Below are 26621 nucleotides of genomic sequence, written 5' to 3' on the forward strand. Positions count from 1 at the left end.
CATACTTGTGGGGCAGGGGTTTAGAGGTGACTCTGGAGTCCAGTAACAAAGGAGAATCTGGGCTTTAAACCTGGTTTGAAAATTACATGTGCCAAGAATAAAGTGGTAAAGAGAAACATAATTTGCAGTAGCCAACTTGTTTGTTGTTAGCCTGGGCTGAATTTGTGGAGGCTTAGACAAACTGCTTCATCAGAGTCCCCTTGTCGATGTGAGGATTAGCCAGCATATAAAAACACCAGCAGACTATTTCTTCTCACGATATGGACTCCAAACCTGGTTGCCCACCACAACCAGAAGTCTGTCTTGACTTTCTCTGTCCTTTTAATGGTCTCTATGCCTCTTTCCTCCTTCCACAGGTGGAAAATAAAATCCCACATAATAGTTATGCTTTGGGAAAGCTGAAATAACATATATAGCAACTGAACAGTTATAAGAGAAAAGCACATCATGAATTTAATTCCATTTCCAGATGTAAAATGTCATAAAGAATTTTTTTCCAAACTTGGCAAAATAACAGGAATTTTCAAGACCATTTTATTTAGCTCAGTGTACCCGTGTTTGTAAGTAGTTATCAGAGTCTTCCATTGTGAGTGTGTTATAAATGTTATGTATTGTAGCTTTACTGAGATTAAACTACCAAAGGCCCCACATTCATCTAGGAGGTGCATGACCCTCACTGAAATGGAAGAGAAATGTGTCTAATTGTAGAATTTGGTGTGTTTTTAAAGCAAGAACTCTGATTCATACAGGGAGGTTCTAACCAAGGTAATTATTACCCAGGATCTATAGATACTGGGATTCTTGTCTTCTTCAAAAACAGACCATTTAGTCATTCCACACCTTTTTCATTTTGACTCTTCTTTTCCTTTTACCCCCCTGTGCGAGACATAGGCTCTTTTTAGGAACAGCTAGGCATGAGCTCAGAAAAGCTGGCTAGGAGGAGGATCCAAGCGGGTTATCCCTCTGATTTATGTCACTTAACTATATCATAGAGCTTTGAGAAGGATAAATATTAAAAAAAAAAAAAAAGTTTGATGTTCCAAAAAGCCAAAGATATTTCAGAGTGGTCATAAAATTAACACAAAGATGGGAATAAGTCATTTTGGTAAAAGTACCGATGCCACATGCTTTCATTCTGATACTAAAGAAACAGGTCCTCTATTGGAAAATTAGCTGTACAGGCAGATTAACCAATGTGTCCACCTAAAAAATAACTCCCACTGAGGCCTTTTACAGGCAGAAAAGAGCTCTTTACAACTCAGCTCCTGCTTTGGATAAATTATTAGAGTGAGGGACATGGGAGTACTTTGGGGTAATGAGAAGAAAAATATAATTTGAGAAAGCTAATCAGTTTTCTTGAGTACTTTTAGCAAATTGCTAACACAGTCGTAGATTTTGTTCTTAAGACTTTCTGCTATTTTTCAAGGGTAGAGACAAACTTTTTATATTTCTATTTCTATATACTCAGTTAAAACTACTATTTAATTTTATGATTCAACGTGGAATCTACACTGTTCCTCTTGAGTTGGTCTGTTTATTGATCTGGCCTCACCAAAATTTAGAGATCACACTAAGCAAAATAAGGAATTGCAAAAAGTGAAAAACTACCTTCACTTAAAAAAAAAAAAAAAAAAAAGCAAGCAATTCCAATTGATCCTTACTTCTCTTTCTTGGAAGTTTGGCTTAAAGTTACGATGTCATATAGAATATTTGCATGAATATAATTGGTTGTTGCTTTTGTGTTGAATTGAAGTGTATCGGTTGAAGAGAGCTATAAAATACAATGGCATGATTTTCAACTCTGCGGGCTTTCCTATTGGAGCTTGGAGCTGAAACACAGATACACCAACTATGAGAAACAAATGAAAGCTGTCACCAGTGTCAGCAGCAAAATCCGGGGATCCATCCTTCACAAACTGTGGACATCTGTATTCCTAATTGGCATCGTTTTGGGCTGTGCCAGCAGAATGGTGGTGCCAAGAGAGTCTGACAGCCCAAAAAATACTAGGTATCAGGTTTAGATGATGGGAGACAATGGTGAGGCACAGAAGTTCCTTTGTTTGAAATACTCTCCATATGTTTGTTATAATACTCATGATTTTTAGTTTCAGGTACATCCAAATGGCACCCCTTGTCAATACTAAATTTGCTGCTACCCTCTAAAACATCAGTTTATGATCTTAGGAGAACAAGTGGTATTGATGGTTATATGATCAGAAGATCGTTGGCAAAGATGCCTACAAATAGTTAACAAGGTAATGGTAAGAAATGTTGACCTTGATTTGTTTAGCTAAGATGTAAAGATTTTTGAAGGTCAAAGGTGTCTTTGTGTAGTGTTTTGGAGTCTAACTGTGTCTGACCCTCTAACATTAAGCTGCTGTGGCCTGCAGTTTTCAAGAGTGAAGCGAACCAGGGGGAAAGAAAGAGGGGGAGAGAACAGGAAATGGAGTGAGGTGTTTCAGGAAGTTGTCAGGGGTTGACTGATTGATTCCAGATGGAAAAGGTCAGCCTTCGTGACCCAGGAAATACTCACTAGGGAAAGAAGTTGGCTGTGGAAGGGGAAGGCCTGGGAGTGAGCTGATGCTGGAATGCACATTCCACTTCCTTTAGTCTTCAAACATTCAGAAACTTTAACTTCTCCAAAGAGAATAATATCATTATTGTCATCATTCATCAGAAAACAGTGAAGGAAGTTAAATTTGGAGCTTTGAATGTACCAAATGTATCTTCACCTCCATAATGCCATTCCTTCTTCCAGAAGTAGAGTGAATGTAGGTGAAAGTCCATACCTGTGTGTGTCTCCATGTGGAAGAACAACAACCAAACTTGTCTGGTTTCATGTGGTAGAGTTTGTGAATTAAATCCTTTTCATTTTGCAAATTTGGTTGAATAGGAAGGCTCTTCTAGATACCTTAGAGTCTAAGATATTCAGAATATTAAAAACAAGAACTTGTCTTGTATCTATATATATACACACACACACGCACATACATTTGGACATAATTTAAAATCTTGTAATAAATTTTGCAGACACTGAAATAATTCAGGTTAATTCCCTTGCTGTCATGAGAGGCCAGCACTAGCCAGCAAGAGATTAAAATTTATTTCCATTGTTAATAGAAAATAATGAAGTGCATCTGAACCATCAGGGTATGTCATTTGGGAAATGTTCACTTTGGAACTGATTCTCACTCCACCCAAGTGGACAATGATGAAATCAGCTGGCTCGAGAAAACCTCATATTTTATGGCAGAAATGCACGAGGAACGTTAGCGTACAGCATGACAAGAAGCTTGTGGAATGAATTAAAGTGGTCTCAGAGAGAATGCTCTTCACAGCTACATAATCCCCAGGCAGGCTGGGTCCCCTCCCTGTGCAATTAAAGCCTGAAGCACCCTCTTGTTTTTTTTTCTAGAGATGACAGCTATGTCTTTGAAAATCTGTTCACATACACAATTTACCAAAGTGGTCTGATTCTTCTTTTTTTCTCCACTTTCTCCTATTATTTTTAGGGGGTAAGCAGAGGTGAATACTTTCAACTTCATGTTCTTCTTAACCCCACGACCAGGAGACAGCCTGTCTCTTTCTTGGACAATGGTACTCTGCTGAGGTGGCCCTGATAAGGACTTGTGCCTCATACACTTACCCAGAGTGATGGATGTCTCCATCTTATGGTGGCCACCACATGATAGGAACTTTCTGGAGGGACTTTTCCCAGACTCTTAACATATATACATGAACACAATTGAGAACAGACCCGGGCTTAGACAGGCTGTATCCCTCAATTGTGAGCAATTATATTGATAATACTTTTCTGAATGGCAACTGGAGAAATACTATGCTGGGTTTTGAACTAGTCAGATCATTGGTTATAATCCTAGAATCTGGCATGACACAATACCCTACACATAGCAGGAATCTAGTAAGTGCTTTTGGGTTGAATGATTAAAGCTCACTTATGTCTAAGTTTGGTTTCCTGTATGCTACTACCATGCCTACGGCACCAGGCTAGGTGAAGCACTTTGTGAACTCATGGCTTTAGGGGTTTCCCAAACTCCTATTATATTAAAGTATATATTAATGTATATATATGTCATTTGGGAAATTTTCACTTTGGAACTGACTCTCACTCCATCCAAGTGGACAATGATTATATATTAAATATATATTAAAATATTTAAGGAATACCATCTAAAACTTTATGTAAGGTAAAAAAAAATCAGAAGAGTGTTGCCTCAGGAAGGGGCACAGTGGGTAGGGTTGACTAAGATAACTTTCTGGGGTGATGGAAATATTCAAAATCCTGGTATGGTGTGGATTATCTGCATGTATCCATTTCTCAAAATTGTGCAGCTAAGATTTGTGCATTTCAATGCATGTAAATTTCACCTAAAATGGAATTCATTATACTATTCTGTTTATTTTGTTTACTTGAAATTATCCACGGTAAAAATTTTTAAGTGCCATTTAATAAATCTTATTTCATATTAGGAGCTAAGGCAGGGTCAAATTTCCCCCTTCATTTAATAAGCAAGGAAGACATGGCAGAAAATTACAAGTAGAATATCAGAAAAGTTAACTTGGGAGCAGATAGAGAGAGTCCTTTTCAAATACAGCTCCTTGTATATGTACCTATTCAATGCCTTTCCTCAAAAAGTCTGTACATGTGCACGAATGCCCTGTCCTGTGCATCAAAAAGGTTGCAGGCTCAATTTTCACTCAGGGCACATATATGGGTTGTAGTTTTAATCCCTGGTTGGGGCTTGTACAGGAGGCAACTGATCAATGTTATTTTCTTACATCAATGTTTCTTTCTCTCTCTATCTATATCTCTCTCTCTCTCTCCCCCCCTCCCCTTCCTCTCTCTCTAAAAAATCAATGAAAACAGCCCTGGCCAGTTTTTCTCAGTGGTTAGAGCGCTGGCCTGCGGTCTAGAGAGACCCGGGTTTGGTTCCCGCTGAGGGCGCATACCTCGGTTGCAGTTTGTCCCCGGCCCTGGTTGGTCATGAGGGTGGCAGCCGCTCGATGTGTCCCTTTCACGTCAATGTTTCTCTCTCTCTCTCTCTCTTCCTCTCTCTCCCTCCCACTCTACCTGAACAAAAAACAGAAAAATATCCTCAGGTGAGGATAAAAAAAAAAATCAATAAAAACATATCCTCAGGATGAAAAAATAGCCTATACATATGCATGAATATGTATATAACAAGTTCTTTTCTCAAAAAAAATTGCTGTGCATAACTGACAAGTAAACTCATATCTAGGATGGTTCATCTTCCGTGCTTTGCATTGCTGGATCAAGTAAATTGGTGGAGGGTACTTTGGGTCCACTCAATTGTGCTGCACTGTCCCTACTACTCCTACCTTCGCCAATACCCTCTGTGAACTCCTCCTACACTCCAGATCTGCAGCTCACACAGAGAATTCAATTGAATCTCATTCCTTGCCCTACTTGTTTTATGTGTTAGCCATGCTTCTCCAGTTTGAAAGTAAGCTCCTTGAGGGCAGGGATCATGTCTTGTAACTTTTGGTCTCTAGTCCCCGTGTCCCTCTTTCTAGAGAGTTTCCCAGAGCTTAGACTATGAGAGAGGCTCAGTGAGTAATGTCATTTGTCCTCTTGACTAGTTGAACAAGGCAGTGGTGAGGCAGTTAGGAAGGGAACTAATCCAGGCCCTACATCAAAAGCTCTACATGTATTTATCCTTATTTTGTCTCATTCAGCCCTTGAGGGATTGGCATTGTTTATGTTTTACAGATAAGAAACATAGAGATTTGAAAAGGTTTGTAATTTGTCCAAAGTTACAAGTTAGGAAGCAGCAGGTGTAGGATTTGAGTTTAGTTTTTCTGACTTCAAATCCGTGCTTTGCATTGCTCCATGCCCATCTCTTCCCCTTCTTCTGGTTAGATGCTGAATGACCTGCCTTCTCAACGCTGGATTCCAGCAACCTGACCTTCTCACCAAAGTCTGAGCATCTCTGCCACTGCTCTCTAGTGGGCAGGGACACTATAAACAAGTCCCCAGGAAGCACCTCCAGGCCAGCATTACATTAGCACATGTCACAGGTGCTAGAACCCATTTCTGAGCTTGAAGAAATGACCTCCCAGCTGGTGCTTAGATCTTAGCTTCCTCATCACACACAATCAGCTCCTTGCTATGAGGACAGCACGAGGGTCAGCTGGGAATGATTGTCCAAGCCTTCCCATATAGAAATATATTTGTAGAACCAGCAGGCAGATAGCCACTTTCCCCATTTTATCATCTGGACATAGTCTGAACACAAATACATGACAGCTCATGGACAAAGGGTCTCTTTTTCCATGAAGCTCTGCCATAATCATAGGAGGAGGTGCAATACCAAAAGCATGGCCCTGTCCCCAAATCGTGTTCCATTTCTGGTTAGTCATATGGGAATCTGACAAACAGAATTCTGGTACATGTACTACTTTATATGAAACTAACTCCACCCCCTGCCCCCCACCCTTTTTATACATTAAAAATGCAGGTTGTGTTGTCAACAACAGTGAATGTGGATGGACATGTGCTGGCTGTTTCCGACAACATGTTTGTTCATAACAACTCGAAGCATGGGCGGAGAGCCAGAAGACTGGACCCGGCAGAAGGTAGGGCACTCAGCGGCTGAGCCGAGAAAGGCAGACAAATGACATTCTCCACAATTTCCTTGTTTGAATTTCAAATTTATGTCTCTGAGTAGGATTGTAGAAAGTACACAAGACCATGTGGATTTTAAAGTGAAATTGTAAACACTGACTCCTGCCTGCTCTGTTGGCCGCCCACCCCCCCCCCATCTCCTGGCAGTGCTTGAGCCCCCATGCCTCAGTCTGTTCCATTTGGTTCTGTGGTTTTATTTTTGCTAAGCAGGTATTTAAGGCAAATGTAGGCCTATGACATCTTAGTTAAACAGGAACATTACAGTGCCAGACATGTATGAATAAGTGTCAGATGTGCCCTTAAACAGAGTGTGGGCAAAACAAAACAATGTGCAGAATGAAACTGACACTAATTGATTTTTGTTTGCTTGGACTAGAAGAAATCATGGTCTGCTCTGGGTAGTTTTCCAAGTGCATTAAAGTAATTAGAAATACTGGTAACTGTTAAACTTCAGCTTGTCTAAAAAATTTAAGTATATTGAGGAAGATAACTGACAAACCTAAACCCCGCCCAAGTTCTCTTTTCTTCCACACTCCCTGCTCACTGGTGCAGGAGCTCATGGACTACATGAGTAGTGAAATCAGGGACTATTTTAGTGTGATGTTTGGCTGTACACTGCCCACCAGCCCCCACCCCAACTCACCCTTTAAAATGTGTCTTGTATCATTTAAAATAGGAATTAATGAACTGAAAGAAAATGATTGAATCAGTAAAGAATTTGGAGTGGTGTTAATTCTCCCACAGTGGGCACTGAAGGGGAGAAGAAAACCCCAGGGTTCAGAACTAGGAACCCATCCAGTTTCTTTTGACTGATTGGATGTGATTGACTGGCTGTTCAAAGGGGGCTCATGTTTTTGGAGTCCTGCCAAAGTTCTCTTCCACCTTTGACCCTGTCAGCTTTGGAAATGGAGTGATGGATTGACTTTAGTTATGGCCTGAAAACCATATTGGGTTCCTGTTGGGATGTAAAGTCCAGAGGCCTCAAACATATGGAAGAAGGGGCAAAATCCTTCCTACAAAGTTAGGAAAGTGATTAGAAATTGTCTCTTGATAGAGCTGAAAAAAACCTTCACCTATGACAGATTCAGCTTTCTCCTTCTCTCTGTAGCATGTTAGCAGGCCTTATAAATCTTAACATCTTGGTGCAGAGGAGGTGGAAAGAGAAAAGGGATTTACACGTTTCCAGTGTAGTCAACTTATAAAAATATGGGGGAAAATAACAAGTTCTAAAAACACCCTTTGCACAATTAGCTAAGTGTTCCATGTTTTCATACATAGTGGTCAACTCATTAGGCTTTAATGACCTGGTGAAAACCAACAACCAATTAAGGAATGATGGCAAGCCCTGGCCAGTTTGACTCAGTGGTTGGAGCATCGGCCTGCGGACCAGGGAGTCCTGGGTTCGGTTCCCACGAAGGGCACGTACCTCGATTGCAGTTTGTCCCCGGCCCTGGTTGGGGTTGTGTGGGTGGCGGCTACTTGATGTGTCTCTCTCACATCGACGTATCTCTCTCTCTCTTCCTCCCTCTCTCCATCCCGCTCTATCTAAAGATGAATGCAAAAAAAAAAAAAAGGAATGATGGCAAGTCAGCAAAGCTCAACTTGATCTTCTTAGAATGACCAACAGCTTTTAAGAGCAGGCAGTTCCCCAAATTCCAAACCTCAACCACCAAAGAGCAGACCTGACTTTTCTGTCTTTTTAGCTACCCCCTGCATCAAAGCCATTAGCCCAAGTGAAGGCTGGACCACAGGAGGGGCCATGGTCATCATCATCGGGGACAATTTCTTTGATGGCCTCCAAGTGGTGTTTGGGACCATGCTTGTTTGGAGCGAGGTAGGCAAGGACAACTTGCTTTCCTGATTTTCTTGTGCCCAAAGATTGTTTTGCTCTGGGTTTTAAACTAGTAATTCCTGTTGTATCAGCAGCATGAATGCACATTGTTGAGTACTTACTATGAGTAGAGCACCAAAAATTAACCACATGTAAACCACAATTTATTGCAGGCACAGGTACCTTAAAAAGATAAATATTCATTGCAGTATTACTTATAATTATAAAAAATTAGGAATATCCTGGATATTGAGTAATAAAAGAATGGCTAAATAGATGATGGAGTATCATTACACTATTTGAAAAAATTCTAAAGACTAGGAGAAGGGTGCATATTTATGATATAATGCTAAATAGAAAAAAAATCAGAACAACATTGTATGAAAATGTATAATCTAATTGCATAACACACATCCCTAGAAAAGTACTAGAAATACACCAAAAATTAATAATGATTGTCTCAGTTTATGCAATGTTAATATTTTTTCATATATTTTCTGTAATTTCCAAGTTTTCTAAAGTGAATACGTTCTACTTTCATAATGATAAAACTACCAAGACACATTATAGAAGGATAACTAATGATGCTGTGGAAGATGCCAAATCAATATGTGAGGTCATAGTAGTGTAGGAATTAGGGGGAGGGCATGATTACAGGGATGGGGGTGAGGTGGGCACAAGAGGTGGGAGGGACTTGAGCGGGGCTAGTAGGAAGGAAAGGACCTACATTGGTTAGGTTGAGAGGAAATTCCAGGATGTGAGAGAGAAACAAGTAGGAGACAGGGACAGAGCACTCAGAGCATTTGGGGTGCCATGACTACATCAGTTTGCCCTGGTGGGAGTAGTTGTGGGAGATCCTCATGTTGTCAGTATCCTCAGTGATACTATAATAGATGTTTTATTTCTCTGTCCATTCATTCCTCAGCTAATAACTCCTCATGCCATCAGAGTGCAGACTCCTCCTCGGCACATCCCTGGAGTAGTGGAAGTGACTTTATCTTATAAATCCAAACAGTTCTGCAAAGGAGCTCCAGGGAGGTTTATTTACACAGGTGAGTGAGAAAATGATTCCAAAGGGGACTTGCCCCTGGTTCATCTTTGGTCTAATTCCCAATCTCTCTACTTTTTAATCATTCTTCCTTGACTAGGTCTTTCCACTGGTGTGGAAGAGTGGACTGGGTAAAAGGCATTGAATAGGGAAGTATAGACTTGATTCTAAATTTGTATTTCACTTAAGCAATTTCTGCACAGTCTGGGAGATGGTTGTGACAGCTTATCTCAGGAGTACATCCTTATAACTTTAACTCTGCTGGAACCTTGCTAGAGCAGACCTTTATCTAAGCAACCAGATTAAAAAATTAGACAAAGTTGCTGGATATAACTAAGTTTTCTTGAAAAGCCTTCATGGAAGTTGCCCATTGATGCTGCAGAGTGATTCAAATTGTCTTAAAATTTTATGAAAGTATAAATTATCTATTATATAATCTCAATATTTGTTGAATGTGTGCCTTGTATCTACAACCTTTTCTAGATGTAAGGCACAAGGACATATAACATGGTCCTTATTTGAAGTTCAGGATTTTTGGAGGAGGCAGTGGTATTTTGCACAGAACAGCTAGAGAATTAGAATATTCAGGGGGCGGAGGAAAAATGGCGGCAGAGTGAACGGAGCTACACAGACCGTCTCCCAGAACCAAACTGGAATTACAACTATAACACAGACAAATCGACGGGAAAAACCAACAGAAAAGCAGCTTGCGAGGACCATACAACGAGGGACACTGACTCCATCCCGGTAGGCTTGCGAAGGCGCAAGACGGGGCTGGGAGCCCACGGTCGGCAGTTCGGCAGCGGCCTCAGCTGGGAGAGGCGCCCGCGGGTTACACTCCCAGGCGGCTCCACAGCGCAGCCGGGACAGAGGCTGAAACAGCCACAGCCACTCACCTTGGGCTCCAGCAGAGGGAGGGCGGACTGGACTGGAACTGTGTTGGGACACTCGGGGTTTGGAGGGCGCTCAGAGCTTTGGCTAACTGCAGCCACTCAGGACGGTGGCCACATTGCTCCTTCCCAGGGCTCTGAGAGAGGCAGCAGCCCCTCCCTTGGAGATCCAACCCCACCCTGTGGGCCATTGAAGTGCTAATTGAGGCTCACTAACAACCAGCATCTGCCCCACTCTCGGGAAATCCCCTTGTGCTAAGAACCTGAGGGAACTTTTCAATCAACTGACAACCCAAAACTCATCAAGTAACCTAGACTGCTAGCCTCCAGGAAAAAGCTAGAGGACAACAGTACCTTTCCTGGGCTGGCAACTTTAATCAGGAAAGTAAGACTTGACAGTGGTGTTCAACATGGGTCCTCCCTCGCTCATCTAAACCCAGGAGAGGGAGCCACAAACAGCAGAACACCAACACCCACAGGGAAAACTTGACAGGCTCCAAAGCCTACAGTGATAGCCAAAATGGTGAAACACAGAAACAGAAGCCAAATGAAAGAGCAAGAGACCTCCACCAAAGATGAGATCAATATGGAGCAATTAGGCATGTTAACAGAGCTAGAATTCAGAGCCATGATCTTGAGGAAGCTGAACAGCATGAGTAAGGACATAGAGACACTGAAAATAAGCCAAATGGAAATTAAAAACCAACAAGAAGAGATAAAAAATGACGTATCAGAAATGAAAAACACATTGGAAGGTTTAAAAAGCAGAGTAGGGGAAGCTGAGGACCGGATCAGTGAATTAGAAGACAGGGTAGAAAAAATCAACCAATCAGAAAAACAAAAGGAAAAAACTATTAAAAAACAGGAAGACAGCTTAAGAGAACTATGGGACAACTGGAAACGTAATAATATTCGCATTATAGGAGTCCCCGAAGAAGAAGAAAATGAACAAGGAATAGAGAATATATTCAAAAAAATAGTGAGAGAAAACTTCCCTAATTTGGTGAAGGAAGAAGGCATTCAAGTTCAAGAAGCACAGAAAGTCCCAAGTAAGAAGAACCCAAACAGGCCCGCACCAAGACACATAGTAATTAAAATGCCACAAATTAAAGACAAAGAGAGAATCCTAAAAGCAGCAAGAGATAAGCAACAGGTTACCTACAAAGGGAACCCCATAAGGCTCTCAGCTGACTTCTCACAAGAAACACTACAGGCCAGAAGAGAATGGCATGAAGTAATCAAAGTCATGAAAAACAAGAATCTGAATCCAAGACTACTCTACCCAGCAAGGCTATCATTCAAAATAGAAGATCAGCCCTGGCCGGTTTGGCTCAGCGGTTAGAGCATCAGCCTGCGGTCCTGAGAGACCCGGGTTCGGTTCCCGCTAAGGGCATGTACCTTGGTTGCAGTTTGTCCCCGGCCCTGGTCGGTCGTGCGGGTGGCAGCCACTCGATGTGTCCCTTTCACATCGATGTTTCTCTCTCTCTCTCTCTCTCTCTCTCTCTCTCTCCCTCCCTCCCTCTCTCTCCCTCCCACTCTACCTGAACAAAAAATGTCCTCGGGTGAGGATAAAAAAAAAAAAAAATAGAAGATCAAATAAAGAGCTTCCCAGACAAAAAAAAAGGCTAAGGGAATACATTAGCACCAAACCAGCATTGCAAGAAATGTTAAAAGGACTGCTGTAATTAGCAGTAGAAATGGGAAGAAAAATAGAACCACACTAAACAAAAATGGCAATAAATAAGTACATATCAATAATCACCTTAAACGTAAATGGATTGAATGCTCCCATAAAAAGACACAGAGTAGCTGATTGGATAAGAAAGCCTGACTCATCTATATGTTGTTTACAAGAGACCCACCTCTCAACAAAAGACTCACATAGGTTGAAAGTGAAGGGATGGAAAAAAATTTTCCAAGCAAATGGAAAGCAAAAAAAAGCTGGGGTAGCAATTCTCATATCTGATAAAATAGATTTCAAAATGAAGACCATAACTAGAGACAAAGAAGGCCACTACATAATATTGAAAGGATCTATCCAACAGGAAGATATAACCTTGATAAACATATATGCACCCAATATAGGAGCACCAACATATATTAAAAATCTTCTGGAGGACTTCCAAGGAGAAATCGACAACAATACAATCATAGCAGGGGACTTCAACACCCCGTTGACAGCACTGGATAGATCCTCTAGGCAAAAAATTAGCAAGGAAATAGAGACTCTAAATGAAGCACTAGACCAAATGGATTTAATAGATATCTACAGAGAATTACACCCCAAAAGTACAGAATACACATTCTTCTCAAGTGCACATGGGACATTCTCAAAGATAGACCACATAATAGGACACAAACTAAATCTCTACACGTTCAAGAAGATTGAAATCATATCAAGCATCTTCTCAGATCACAATGGCATGAAACTAGAAATCCATTGCAACAAGAACATGCAAAGACATTTCAACACATGGAGGCTAAATAGCATGTTATTAAACAATGAATGGGTCACCGAGGAGATCAAGGAAGAAATTAAAAACTTCCTGGAAACCAATGAAAATGAACACACAACAACACAAAATCTATGGGATGCAGCGAAAGCAGTTCTGAGAGGGAAGTTCATAGCACTACAGGCCTACCTCAAAAAACAAGAAAAATTTCTAATTGACTGTCTAACCTCACAACTTAAAGAATTAGAAAGCAAACAAAAAGAAAACCCCAGAGCAAGTAGAAGGAAGGAAATAGTAAAGATCAGAGCAGAAATAAATGACATAGAGACCAAAAAAACAATTCAAAGGATCAATGAAACAAAGAGCTGGTTTTTCGAAAAGATAAACAAGACTGATGGACCCTTAGCTAGACTCACCAAGAAACAAAGAGAGAGAACCCAAATACACAAAATCAGAAATGAAAGAGGAGAAGTAACAACCAACACCACGGAAATACAAAAGATCATTAACAACTACTATGAACAACTATATGGCAACAAATTTGACAATCTAAGCGAAATGGACAAATTTCTAGAATATTCAAAATGTCTGGTATTTCCAGTGAATGGAATATAAGTTCCAAGAAAAGAGAGTTTAGTGTGGACATGAAGAGTAGGATGAAATTTCAAGGAGGAAGCAAACACTTTCAAGAATGGGAAGGATTGAGATAGGAAAAGAGAAGGAAGAATGTTTCAACTATTCGAAACTCATGTGCAAAGGCCCAGAGGGTGCAGTTGGCAATGTATTTGGGTAGAACTTAAACCAGAACTTAGCTTAGCTGATCTTGGCACAGGAAGAAGGGAAACTATAAAACAGCTTAAAAGCCCTGCATAGTACCAAGAGTAATCAAATTCATAGAGATGGAAAGTTGAATAGTGGTTTTTAGGTGTTGAGGATTAGGGAAAATGGAAGTTGTTTAATGAATACAAAATTTTAGTTTCGCAAGATAAAACGAGTTCTGGAAATTAATTACACAACAAAATGTGAATGTACTGAATGCTATTAAACTATATATTTAGAAAAAGTTTAAGATGGTAATTCTATGCGTATTTTACCATAATTTGAAAAAATAAAAATGAACAAAAAATATCTTTGGGTGTTTTGACTTGATTTGGCAAGATATAAGATGACAGGGTTCCCATGCAAGGGAAAGTAACTCAAAAGGGTTATCTTGAAAAAAAAAAAATGAGTGGTTGACATAAAGACTGATATGTCTGGGGTGGGGGGCAGGGTTGTGCAGCCATGGAGACCTGGAAAAACTAAAACCAGGATATTATAATTTGAAAGAGAAACTAGGGGTATGGAGAAAGCCATGTATAAACCAAGAAAATATATCAGGCATATTATGAATTTCTAATAATATTATTTTATATTATATTCTCTCATTTGGACTCAGCCTTCTATTCTTGTGTAAGCTTCAATGTCTGGTTAGATATTAATGAGGGATAGTTGGAGGAGATGGCCATGGAAGGGGGTGTGAATACAGGATGGAAGAAATCCAGATGGGCCTTCAGCAGCACCAATGTGTAGGGCTCAGGATGATAAGGAAGAGTCTGTGAAGGAGAGTAAGAAGTAGTTGGTAAGGTAGGAGGACACGAGAAGCATGGGCTGTCCCTGAAGTCGGGTGAGGAACAGGTCTCACTCCAGGATGCTTTCCACATATAGAACTCCAGCACCTCTGTTTTCCCAAATACACTCACTATACATGGATGACAGGTCTGACCTGAGAGGGGATGGGTAAGACTGATACCAATCATGATGCAACTAATCCTCAACTTTCTTCTGAGATAACACAGTCTTGATACTCAGTAAGACCATAGACATCTAGAGCCAAGTGTTGTATGCATTTGTGTATGTGTGTGCGCGCGAGCACATGTATGTGTGTGTATACATGTGTTAACTTTTTCTGAAAGCAGGGGTTCTCACCCAAGGCTTCACTTTAAATCGCCAATGCCCAGGCTGGACCCTGGACCAATCAGATTTAAATCTCTGAAGGTAAGATCCAGCTATCAATATAATTCATATGTTTGTTGAATAAACATAAGCTCCAAATTATGCACAAGGCACAAAATCAATCATATCAGTATGCCTGTATCAACAGCTCAGTTCTAGAAGGGGGAGCTGGGTACTTGTAGATTGCAATGACTGGGTTGAGTCTCATAAGAGATGCAAAAGCAAAAAGAGTTGTCAGAGCACTGGGCAGAGAGTAGGGAGCAGGGAGCAGGAAGATCATCTGATTAAACTCCCTCTTTTGCAGTTGAGGAAAATGAGGCCTAGGGAGAAGTGACTTGCTTACAATTTGCTCATGCTCTAAGCCTAGGGTCACATTGCCTGCACCCGCAGCTCTCCTTGCCTTTAAATAATTGTTAACTCTTGCATAAGTGACTTAACCTCTTAGTTTCCCATGTAGCAAATAGGCTACCTACCTCACAGAGCTGTGGTGAGGACTAAATAATGTAGTGCACAGGAACAGTGGTGTGCTGGTAAAGGTTTAACAACCAGCTCTCCAGGCAGAAGGTGAGGTGGGGTAACATTGGTTTGTAGCATTTGCTGATTTTCGTGGTGCAAATACTCTCCCCATGGCTAATTTCAAGCTACCAGTATGACATCAACCAGCTCACAAAATTCCTGAGAATTTAACAGCCTGCCCTCACAAGCCAGCTCTAGAACACCTCTGCATGGAAAGCATCTGGGATAGAGAATAACTAGATCTTATTATTCAAAAGGTGTTTATTATTATATTATTTTTGTTATTTCTATTAGTCTTATCTTGAAGACTGACTTGAACAAGAAATTACAAGTGTTAATAGGATTGAAATTGTGTTAAATGCTGTGGATATATGCCAAGGAAATTTAACCTTCTTAAACTGAGATGGGAAGACTAAGAACAGTCCAGGTACAGAAAACAGTACATGCAAAGGTCTTGGGGTGGAAAAGAACATGGAATATATTTGATGGCCATTATGAACAGGACAGAGAGAATGAGTTAAAGAGAGGTTGGGTTCAAGCTAGAAGGGAGGGTTGGGGCTGCTTGTTTGGTTCTACCCCTAATGGGTATTAAGAATGTCTTCAATCCTTATGAAAACATGGGGAGACATTGGAGTATTTTAAAACTGGGGAGTGCGCCTGGCTGGTGAGTGTTGACCCATGCACCAAGAGGTCACCGGTTCGATTCTCGGTCAGGGCACAAGCCCAGGTTGTGGGCCCAATCCCCAGTGGGTGGCATGCAGGAGGCAGCCAGTAGATATTCTCTCTCATCAATGTTTCTGTCTCTCCCTCTCTCTTTAAAAATCAATAAAGAAACAAAAATTTAAAAAAAAACTTGGGAGTGCTGTGATCAGAGTTGCCTTTTAAAAGATTATTCTGGCTGCAGTGTAAAGAATGGCTTTGAAGCCAGGAAAGATTCAGGGAGGTCAGTTGGAGGCCAGTGTGGTGGCCCTAGCCAGAAATGATGGCAGCTTGGACCAGAGTGCTAATAGTGGGGACAAGCTGAAGTGGATGAAATTTAGGAGGTAGCATTGACGGGACTTGATGATTGATTGGCTGGGGTAAATGTTGGGGAAAGGAGGGGAGGGGAAGACTCTCGGGTTTCAGGTTTGAAAAATTGGGTGGGTATAGTTTAGAAAGTGATTTTAAAAAAACATATAAAGTGCTAAAAGGAGTTCAGAGGAAGGACAAAGTCCTTCCACCTGGAGGAGAGGTGGGAAGAATTAATTTGTAAAGATGTCAATTAATGAATAAACTTAACACAATGCCAATCAAAGTACCCAAGAAATGTTTGGGGAAACTTTATAAAAGTGTACCAAGGTGCTAAAATAGGACTTCTCAGTTTGAAAAATGAAAGGGCCTTGCCCTACCAGACATTAAAACCAATTTTAAGTTTCAGTAATCAAAAGAATACAGGACTTTGTAGGAACATATAGAAATGTCATGCAGCAGAAAAGAACATTTAAAAATAAATAGTTTGTAGCCCCGGATGGGTGGTTCAGTTGTTGGGGCATTGCCCTGTACACCAAAAGTTTGTGGGTTTGATTACTGGCCAGGCCACATCTTTAGGCTGCATCTTCAATTCCTAGTCGGGACACATGTGGGAGGCAACCGATGGATGTTTCTCACATTGATGTTTCTCTCTCTCTCCACACCCCACTTCCTCTCTAAAAATAAAAAAAAATAAAAACATATCCTCTGGTGAGGATTCAATAAATAAATAAATAGTCTGTGTACACATCAATAGTGTACACACACAAGTATCAGTATAGGTGAGGAACCATTTCAGGTCTGTGTGAAGAAGATGGGATGTTCACAAATGGTGTTGGGCTAACTGGTTAAACATTGATAAAAAGTTACATATCTAAGTTTATATCATAACTGAAACATATGTGAATTAAATAGTTTTAGTTAAAAATGTAGACATCTTTTACCTTGGCCGGTTTGATTCAACAGTTAGAGTGTCAGCCTGTGGACCAATGAGTTGTGGGTTCAATTCCAGCAAGGGCACGTACCTTAGTTGCAGTTCATCTCCTGCTGTGGTCGGGGTGGTGTGGGAGGTAGCTGGTCAATGTCTCTCTCTCTCTCTCTCTCTCCTTCCCCCCTTCCTCCCACTCTATCTGAATATCCTCAGGTGAGGATTAAAAAGAAAATGTAGACATTTTTTAAAAAATTGTAAACTTAAGCCTTGTCAGTCTTATACAGAAACCATCAAGCATAAATGTGTGAGTACATAAAAAGAAAATTTTAAACTTATGTGTAAAACGATTTATTTATTTGCTCAGCAAAAGTTTATTTTATGCCTACTATTTTTTACCCACTATATTATGTATGCATTGTAGATAAAGAGGTAAATGTTAGCTATATTACAAATTAAGGAGAAAAAGAAAACTATCTTTAATTAAAAGCTAGCAAAGAATAATAGGAGTTATGTCAGGAAGGATACAATTAAGCAATAACATTTTTAAAAAATCTCAACCACATTAATAAGCAAATAAATGCCAATTAAGCAATCTCCTAAGCACAGGTTCCCCCTAGCAATTTGGCAAAGATTTTTTTTGAAACAAAAATAGCCAAATTGGCAAAATTAGAAGTGGAACCTTTCTAACACTACTGTAAGAAGGTAGATGGCTCCTGGGAAGTGCTTTCATGTCAGGAGCCCTAAAAAAATGTATGTGCCCTTTGACCCAACAATTCTACTTTCAGGAGCATCTACTAAGGAAATAAATGAGTCTTCCTGAAGGCAGTTTATTAGAGCACAGTTTATAGTAGTGAAAAATAGAAAACCTCCTTAGTGTTCATTAGGAGACTTATTAAATGAATAATAGGACATCCTTTCACTGAAATACTTTATAGACATTAAAGGTAGTGCTGTAGGTGAATATTTAGTTATATGAAAGATGTCTATAATATAGGTATTTTGTTTTGTTTTTTAAGGAAAAAAACTTAAAAACTGTATGCACAGTATGGCCCAATTTATATATATACAAATAGTTGCAGGAAAAAAACAAGAAAGGTATGGAAGCCTGCATACCAAGATGTTCACAGTGATGGGTTTTAGATATTGGTATTATTTCTTAATTTTTTTTATTTGGCTTACTTATACATTGAGCCTTGACCAATATGGGGTTGGAGACACAGACCCCTAACACAGTTGAAAATCCACATCAAACTTTAGTCACCTCTTGGTATCTGCTGATGGTTGGTTCCAGGACCCCCATGGATATGAAAATTCCAGGATGCTCAAAGCCCTTATATAAAATGACATAGAACAACGATGCAGTTGGCCCTCCACACCCGCAGTTTCCCAACCATGGATCCAAAATACTGTTTTCTAACCATGGTTGTTTGAATCTGTGGATGCAAACCCATGGATATGGAGAGCTGACTGTATATTTGTTTTTAAAAATCTATGTGTAAGTGGATCTGTGCAATTCAAACCCATGTTGAACAAGTCTCAACTGTATTTATTATTGTCTAATGAAATTAATTTTTAATTAAAAAATAAATGAAGAAAATATGATGTAAAAATTAATACAACACATGTTTAAATACTGAAACAGCACATATGGTTAAACTTGATTCTATAGGTACAAAGAATGTATTTCCAGCCAGGAAAGAAGTGGGGCTTCTTCCAGAGGCTGTTTTGAGAAGGAAGGACCTGAGGGGCTTTTAGGGGTAAGAAGGGTGAGACACAGGAGCATATTCTCTCAATCAGCGGAAAAAAAGAAAAACAGAAATACATGGTTCAGATGTCTCAAGAGGCTGTCACTGTCTCTAAAAAAACTCCCACCTTGAAGTTGTTGGGCCTAGTACAACTCGGGTTGGTGGAGACAAGAGGCCGATGTTATTCATCGAGGGATTCAGATACCACCTGAAATGGATTGGTGGTCTCTTGTCTTGTCTGCTCAACCAGCAGCCACCAACCTGGAAAGCTAATTTACAACCCGTTGGGAATCTTAGTCCAATGGCTGGAAAGGCACTGGTTTCCCAGCTGACTGAAGATGGCCTGCTCCACCTCAAAGTTGTGGCCAACCTCAGCAACCTGGAGAACCACAGCCTCTTCCCCAGGTGACACACAGAAGCCTTTTGGGGTTCCAGCCAGCCTGGCCTCTGTGCGCACATTCTCAGCTTCTTGGGAGATCAACTCCTCTGGTATCGCATCCAGTGTTTAGCTGCAGAATGGTGCGTCTGAGACCACCATGGGCTGAGACAAAATTCTCAGCTCCTCAGCTCCGGTGGTGAGGTGGAACATATAGTCTTGATTGCAGAGGAAAATAAAATCTTGAAGCCTAGGGCACCATAGTGAGGGCAGAGTGAACATGCAGGGAGGGGTGGGTCTAAGAGGAGACACACTGGACCTGGCCAGAGACCTGCTTTCAGATGCCAGCCATGTCATCGATGACTTGTTTTTTTGTCAGGTCCCCTAGCATCTCCAAGCCTTTTTTCTTCCTCTGCAAAGCTCTGACACTAATTATACTATTACCCAGAGGTGTTTCCCTAATTCGGCTAAGCTTGAGAATCATGCTTGGCCCCATTCCAGATATACCGACTCGTGCTCTTCTGGGAGACTCCGGAATCTGTATTTTAAACAAAAAAATGAGTTTGGGAAACCTGAGTCCTGTTCATCAGGCTGCTGCAGAGACTTTCTGGCTTGTAAGGCACTCCACAACATGGGGCACTTCTTACGAGTCTAAGTCACTGCATCATGAACATAATAGTATTTAGTCTCAGGTAGACTTTCTAGCAGGAGACTCAAAAAGTAGGAGGGAAAAGAGCCTCCAGAGAACCTCCCCTTCCTCATTTCCAACACCCCCCCCACACACACACACACACACACATCTTTTGGTCCATGACCCAAATGCTGATGGTTCCTGTATCCAAGGACACACCACCATAATAAACCCAAGCCTATTAAACATAGCTTTCCTAGTATAATTAGCCAAAATGCAGTAATCAGCTCCCCATGGTTGTTGTTGCCAAGAACAGTATAAACAACATCAAGTCTCTGATAACAACACATTTTCTTCACACATGTGACTTTGCAGGTCTATTTTTTTCCAACTACGATTTGCTAAAGTGCAGCTTGCTGCTGCGGAATTGAGAGATCCACAGGAGAATATGGCTCATCAGGAAAGGTCCAATTGCCTCTGCCTGGTTTGGGACTTAGAGGCAGTTTGCCAGCTGAGGCTTAAGGGGCAGGAGGTTCTCTCCAACCCTCACAGATTTTTCCACAGAGAAAAGTGCAAAAAAATGATTCTGGTGGGGACATCAATGGGGCCATGGTTATTGGTTGTGCAGGTACTTCATGGCTGTCTTGAGAGGATGTTTAGAGCATGGCATTTGGAGTGGAATTGCTATTATCAGTTATTTTAAAATCTGCACCATCCACCGAAACCTGTGCAAAGCCATACCATGTGAGCTGATGGCAGGCCACTGGGGACATGGGTGTAGATGAGCACAGTTTTTCAGTATTGTTCCTGTGGTTCTTTTCAGAACCTGGGCTAAACGTTTGTCTCCTGGTTAAGAAGTTTTGCATAAGTTCTATCATTAAATAGAACTAAGAAGAAAAAAAAAATGGTGACAATGATTCAGTAATCACACCTGTCATCCTTTGAGATGTAGGGCCAGGCCCTGTCTTATGAGCTCCTGTATTCATCACCTTTACCCCATTATGCTGGTTCTATTAGTATCTTAACCTTATAGATGAGAATCCCGCTGCCTAAGGTCACCACGTTAGGTCCAATCCTAGCTGTCTCATTCCAAAATTGCGTTCTTAACCACTAATCTGTGCTACGTACCAATACCATTCGTACAGTAAAAGAAAATTACACCAAGGCCATGTGTTTGGCCTCATCTGGTAGTTTTACTTGGCAAATGCCCTGGCTTCGGCTCTCTGACTGCTACTCTGTGGAAGTGCACAGCGGGGCCTGGCCAGGAGCTGGGAGGGCACAGGGGATGCTGCACTGTGCCCTGGTGTCCAGATCGCAGAGTGGAGTATTTCTGTTTCAGTGGATATGATAGGCTTAGAGCCTATGAAGGGCTTTAAATTCCTTAGAAGTCTTGGAAGTTATCTTTTCCATGAATAACTGAAGTCGCAGAACGAAGAGTACAGAGTACACTTTGTTATTAATCTTGAGAGATCTTAGCACTGGGGCAGACGACAGTGAGTGACACTGTTTAGAGGCCTGGATTTGAGTCCCAACTTTCTGGCAAATCATTTAACCATTCTTCACTTAAATTTTCTAATCAAAAACAAGAAAATATTTATTTCACTGAGAAGGTGAAATTATATAGGTATGCAAATGTATATAAATATAAAGATAAAAGCAGAATTCACCATTGAGAACATTTGTCAGAGAAACAGTTTCAGGGGTGGCTTCCTCCTCACCTCTGTTTGATCAAGGGTGGGCTTTTTTGCATGTCTTCTCTTCTGTAGAATGTGAGTTCTTTTTCAAATCCCTGCCACATTGTGCTCTTAATGTCTGGGTCTAGGTTAGAAGCCAGTTCTTATTTTAAATTTATTTTTAAATCACAGTTGACACAACATTATATTAGTTTTAGGTGTACCACATAGTAGTTAGACATTTCTATACCTTATTAAGTGATCACTCCAATAAGTCTACTCATCTGACAGCATACATAATTATTTCATCATTATTGACTATATTCTCTATGCTGTACTTATAAATTGTGGTTTTGAAGGTGATAGCCAATGCAGCCTGAGGACTTGGGGTCTGCAGGTGGGGTGAAAGAGAAGCGAATTTTTAAGGGAAGATGAAAGCAGTAGGAGACCCACTGGAACCAGCTGGCCCAGGTGCACACAGAGGACCTGCTTTTCGAGGTGTGTGGTTGAATTTCAAAGTTGGCCTACACCCCTGGCTAATAGAGACATGCTGAGAAGCTAAAGAATTCATGTCAAATTACCCCTCCCCCAGAGCACGTCTTATCTTTTACTTTAGCACGAACAAATGCATTTGATTACCTCCCCCCTTTTCATTATTGGGCAAAAGTATTAATCAAAGAGAAAATGGCCAAGAATAGGCAACAATTTGGAGGAGAAATGGGAGGCCTAGATTTTTCCCAACCCCCCAAATCATAGCCTTAACAGCCTCATCCCCAGGACTTGGCGTAGGGTGTGGGGTCCCCTTTTCCCAAAGCTGCACAGCACAGATGTGCAAGCTGGATGGACAATGTGAATGGCTCATCCCCTTCACATTTCTTTTTTTTTCCTTATAGCATTATCCTGGGAAAAAAATCAATTTAAGATATGAATCTAATTTTTAGTTAAAAATGCCCAATTCAAACATCAAAAACTGGCTCGAGTACAACTGTTCCCTGTTCACACTGGAAACAGGTGAATCGGTGGCCCTCCTGGTAGCCTGTAGTTTTACTCGAGTTGCCTCCATCCCACTTCTTGTGAAATCCAGATCTGCCAGTTAGCTGAGTCTGAGAAATGTCTCCGTTGGCGGCCCCAGAGCAGGGGGCTGCTGTTTCACTAGAGACATCTCAGCCCCTTAATGGTCTGGTGTTCTCAGTTATAATATTCTAAATACACATTACAGAGCACATGAGCATATTCATAACTGCTCCATTGTGGCATTTAGATTTACTCTTGAAATTTATCTTTAATTTTTACAGTTGTCTCCTTAACCATGTATATTACTCCCTTCTTCAAACAACCTGTCTTGCTGCTGCAGTTTTTCCTGAAACCAAAGCGTAATTAAATATTAAATTAATATTTCATTTAAAATTAAATATCAAAGGCTTCTGTCTAATCTTTCACTTGTGCACTGCTGGTTCTCACCTCGTATTCTCAATCCTGTATCCACAAAGGCAGGCACCACCTCTTAATAATGTGTTTCTATATTATTTTTGTCCCCTTCTTTTTTTAATTGGTGAAACTGAACTTTTGCTACATGGAAACGAATGGATGTAGGGAGAGATTTTAATGTATCAAACGTTAAAGACAACTTAATTCAACAGCCTATGGCTTCAACTCCATGCATCTACACTTCTCAAAGAAGAATTTCACTGCATCAAGTAAATAATAGTCTTGGAATCATATAATGCAAGAACTTACAAGGGGTCTTAGAGGCCATTTAGCCCAATGTTTTGTCTTTGCAAAGAAATAAACCAAAGTTCCCCTGGCCTTGAATGTGGCATCGTTGGTCAGGGTCTGGAACTAAGACAACCCAGGCCATGTTTGCTTTATCTCCACCACGCCATCAAATGCTATAAAAAATTGTAACTTGGGAGCATCAAAATGTTAATTGAATGTAGCCTATGAATGTTGGACACATTAAAAGTAGGGCAGAAGGTAGATGACTGGAGGAGGAATTTGGGAGTAAGTGGCATGAGAGAGAAAGGAACCAAATGAAAACACAGAGAAAGCAGATGTCATGGAATTAATTTGTAGGATCAAAGCCTCTTGAAGACAAAGACACTATGAGGGAAAAGCAGAGTGGAGAAGTCCTAAAGTGCCATGAGAGCAGGAACTAATGTATGTATATCTAAGTTCCTCCCCTAAAAGTGGACTATTTTTTTTACACATTCCTGTTTTGACAACAGAGTGACTGCCTTTGACCAGAGTCACATGGAAAGGTGTTCCTGGTGTGTGTTTTCCCCTCTGCTGGCATGTCAGAGTCCATCTTCTGATTTGGTGCTTATCTGGCTGTCACATATTTTAGCTTTCTTAAGCAGGCTTTGTCACATTATTTTCTTTATTCTTAGAGAAGACTATGATTTAGAATTAGGATTGAACAGATCCTCTAGTTCTGTGGGCTGGAGTCTGTGGGCTCTCTGCTCTTCTGATAAAAGTGAAGATCCTTTGCTACAGATGAATGCGTGTATGTGCAAACACACAGCTGGGCTCAGACTTTCTAGACCTTTATGGATCTCTTGATGGGCCATCCATGAACTCCACGGTGACCCTAGGCTTCAGTTGGAGGCTTACTAGTGAGAAAAGCTGAATCCTAGGTCTACATCCCAGTGTTGTAGCCCAGCTGAGCACTCAGATCTTCCCTCACTCCATCATCTTAGTTATTTCCTCTCAAATTTCTGCACAAGAACTCCATCAGCCTTTGATGACGCCATCTCAGTGATCAGTACTCCTATTGGTCAAGGGTATGAGTGACTGCCTGCCTGCAATATCAATGCTCTCTTTATCAGAACTTACCAGAACTTTAACAAAAGAGTTCCCTTTCCATGTTGGCCAGTGTCCCCTGTATTTTTAGGAAACAGAAGGAAGACAAAAGCTGGAGTAAGCATTATCTGGTCTTTGTGCCTCTTCTTAAGGAAAGAAAAATTATCATTTAGAATCTATACATTTCACCAACCCTTTGGGAAAATTAATATTGAGCACCAGCCAGCTTTTATTATTTTTTAAATGGTGGTTCCCAGTAGATATTTTTAGTTAAATACTATTTACTTATACAAGAATCCCTTCTCACATTGCTCATAGTTTACATGTATTTGTTGGGTCCAAGATATGTAAGGAACCTTATATCTTATACCCACAATCAAATGAAAAATGACACAGAAGACCCAGGCTCTCAGGAGAAATATTATGAAATCTCAAGGTATTGATGAAAGTTTTTCCAAGGCTGATCCAAATGGGATTTAGATTCTGTGGCAGTTGAAATGTGTATTATTAAACTCCTTAAGCAAACCCGAATGACTCCCAGTGGAGGATTAAGACATTCTATGTATAGCAAAGACGAAATTCTCATGTCTGAGTTTTCTCTATTGAATTCCCCCTTGATTACCTTCTGTAATATTTAACTTCATTCCATGCCATAATTATTTAATAAAAGGTAAATATAAATTATATTTCAGTGGGGATATGACCTTTTACCTTAATGTTATGTTACTAAAGAAAGACATAGATAAATAGAGCCTATAGATTGAAGTGTATTTTTAATTTACTGTTTTTGCCTTGCTAGCATTTCTCTGAGTCCCTGTCAGGCAAGGGGTTGGCAGGGCTCACAGCCCCCACACTCCATGTGGTGTGAGAGGTTGTAAATTCACAGTGATGATGGCAGTTAATGATCTGGTTGGCCCTCAGAGACAGTCTTGGTGATGGTCTTGGGCACCTCAGTAGCTAATTGAGGTTTACTTGGCTCACACCAGGACAGAAAAGAGAGAACACCAGGGAGCTGGGGAAGGGAATATGGGATTTAAGATGAGGCTGAATCTATAGGATGCAAAAACAACTGGCCAGTGGGAAGTCAGTTTAAGTAAAATTTGTCCACCAATCTGGAGTTGAACACTTGAAAGATTAACTGACTTTTCCTCTTACAATTTTGTATTAACTAAACAGTTTTGACTTCGTGATTTTTACTTCCAAAGTGCACTTGGTTAAATTACATTGTGTGTGTGTGTGTGTGTGTGTGTGTGTGTGTGTGTACAGTTGTGTGGTTATTCCCTGTACATAAAGAAGACAGTGTGTTTTACTGCAGTCTGTCTTTATTTTTAAATTTTTATTTATTAATTGATTTTAGAGAGAGAAGGAAAAGGGAGATAGAAACATCAATGTGAGAGAGAGACTCCTATCGGCTGCCTCCTGCAAGCTCCCTGTTAGGGATTGAGCCTGCAACCCGAGAATGTGCCCTAACCTGGACCTCAGTCCATGGGGTGATGTTCAAGCCACTGAGGCACACCAGCTGGGCAACTGCAGTCTTTCTTATCTTGGATACACACATAACCTATCCCACAGTTGATGCCTATGAAGTCTGGCAGGGTCTGCCAAACAAAACAAACAAACAAACAAAAACCAAAACACTCAACATAAGAAGTAGATGAGTATGCCTAATCTACGTATTCAGCCTAAAACATGAATTACTGACCCAATGTGATCAAGATAGTCTTTTATTTCTGATTTAGGTGGGGAGTGAGGAGGGGAGGGCAAGATAAACCAGACATTACCCTGTGTCCTGGTGGCTTTCCATCTAATAGGAGAGAAAAATGGGTACAAATGTGGGATAAATTCTATGAAAAGGAAACTGTCATCTCCATCCACCTCTGTGTACTGATTACAGCCCCAATTTAGAGAAATCCTCTGCCAGCAGCAGAAAGGATGGAGGAACAAGGAGATGAGTGGAGCTGTGGATGGACACTAGAGCTCCAGTGAGAGTGGGGGAGACCTAGCCTGGAAGAGTAGACATGCAAATGGGAAGGAAGGGACAAGGACAGTAATGGAGACAGT

The 26621-nt window shown here is 40.7% G+C and overlaps 1 protein-coding gene across 7 annotated transcripts in view; it reads left to right on the forward strand.

Annotated features, from left to right (window-relative positions):
• Window positions 1-26621, forward strand: part of EBF2 (EBF transcription factor 2) — a 198180-nt gene that overhangs the window by 146453 nt on the left and 25106 nt on the right. For 4 of the 7 annotated variants that reach the window (XM_036240192.1, XM_036240195.1, XM_036240196.1 and 1 more), the window contains 3 exons: window positions 6501-6618; window positions 8371-8501; window positions 9424-9550. In XM_036240192.1, the coding sequence (XP_036096085.1) occupies window positions 6501-6618; window positions 8371-8501; window positions 9424-9550 (376 nt within the window). Of the gene's footprint in view, window positions 1-6500; window positions 6624-6874; window positions 6878-8084; window positions 8104-8370; window positions 8502-9423; window positions 9551-26621 lie in introns of all 7 variants that reach the window. The other 3 variants (XM_036240193.1, XM_036240198.1, XM_036240194.1) reach the window with 2 other exon arrangements.

This window comes from Molossus molossus, unplaced genomic scaffold (assembly GCF_014108415.1).
Source record: "Molossus molossus isolate mMolMol1 unplaced genomic scaffold, mMolMol1.p scaffold_m16_p_4, whole genome shotgun sequence".
NCBI lineage: Eukaryota > Metazoa > Chordata > Mammalia > Chiroptera > Molossidae > Molossus > Molossus molossus.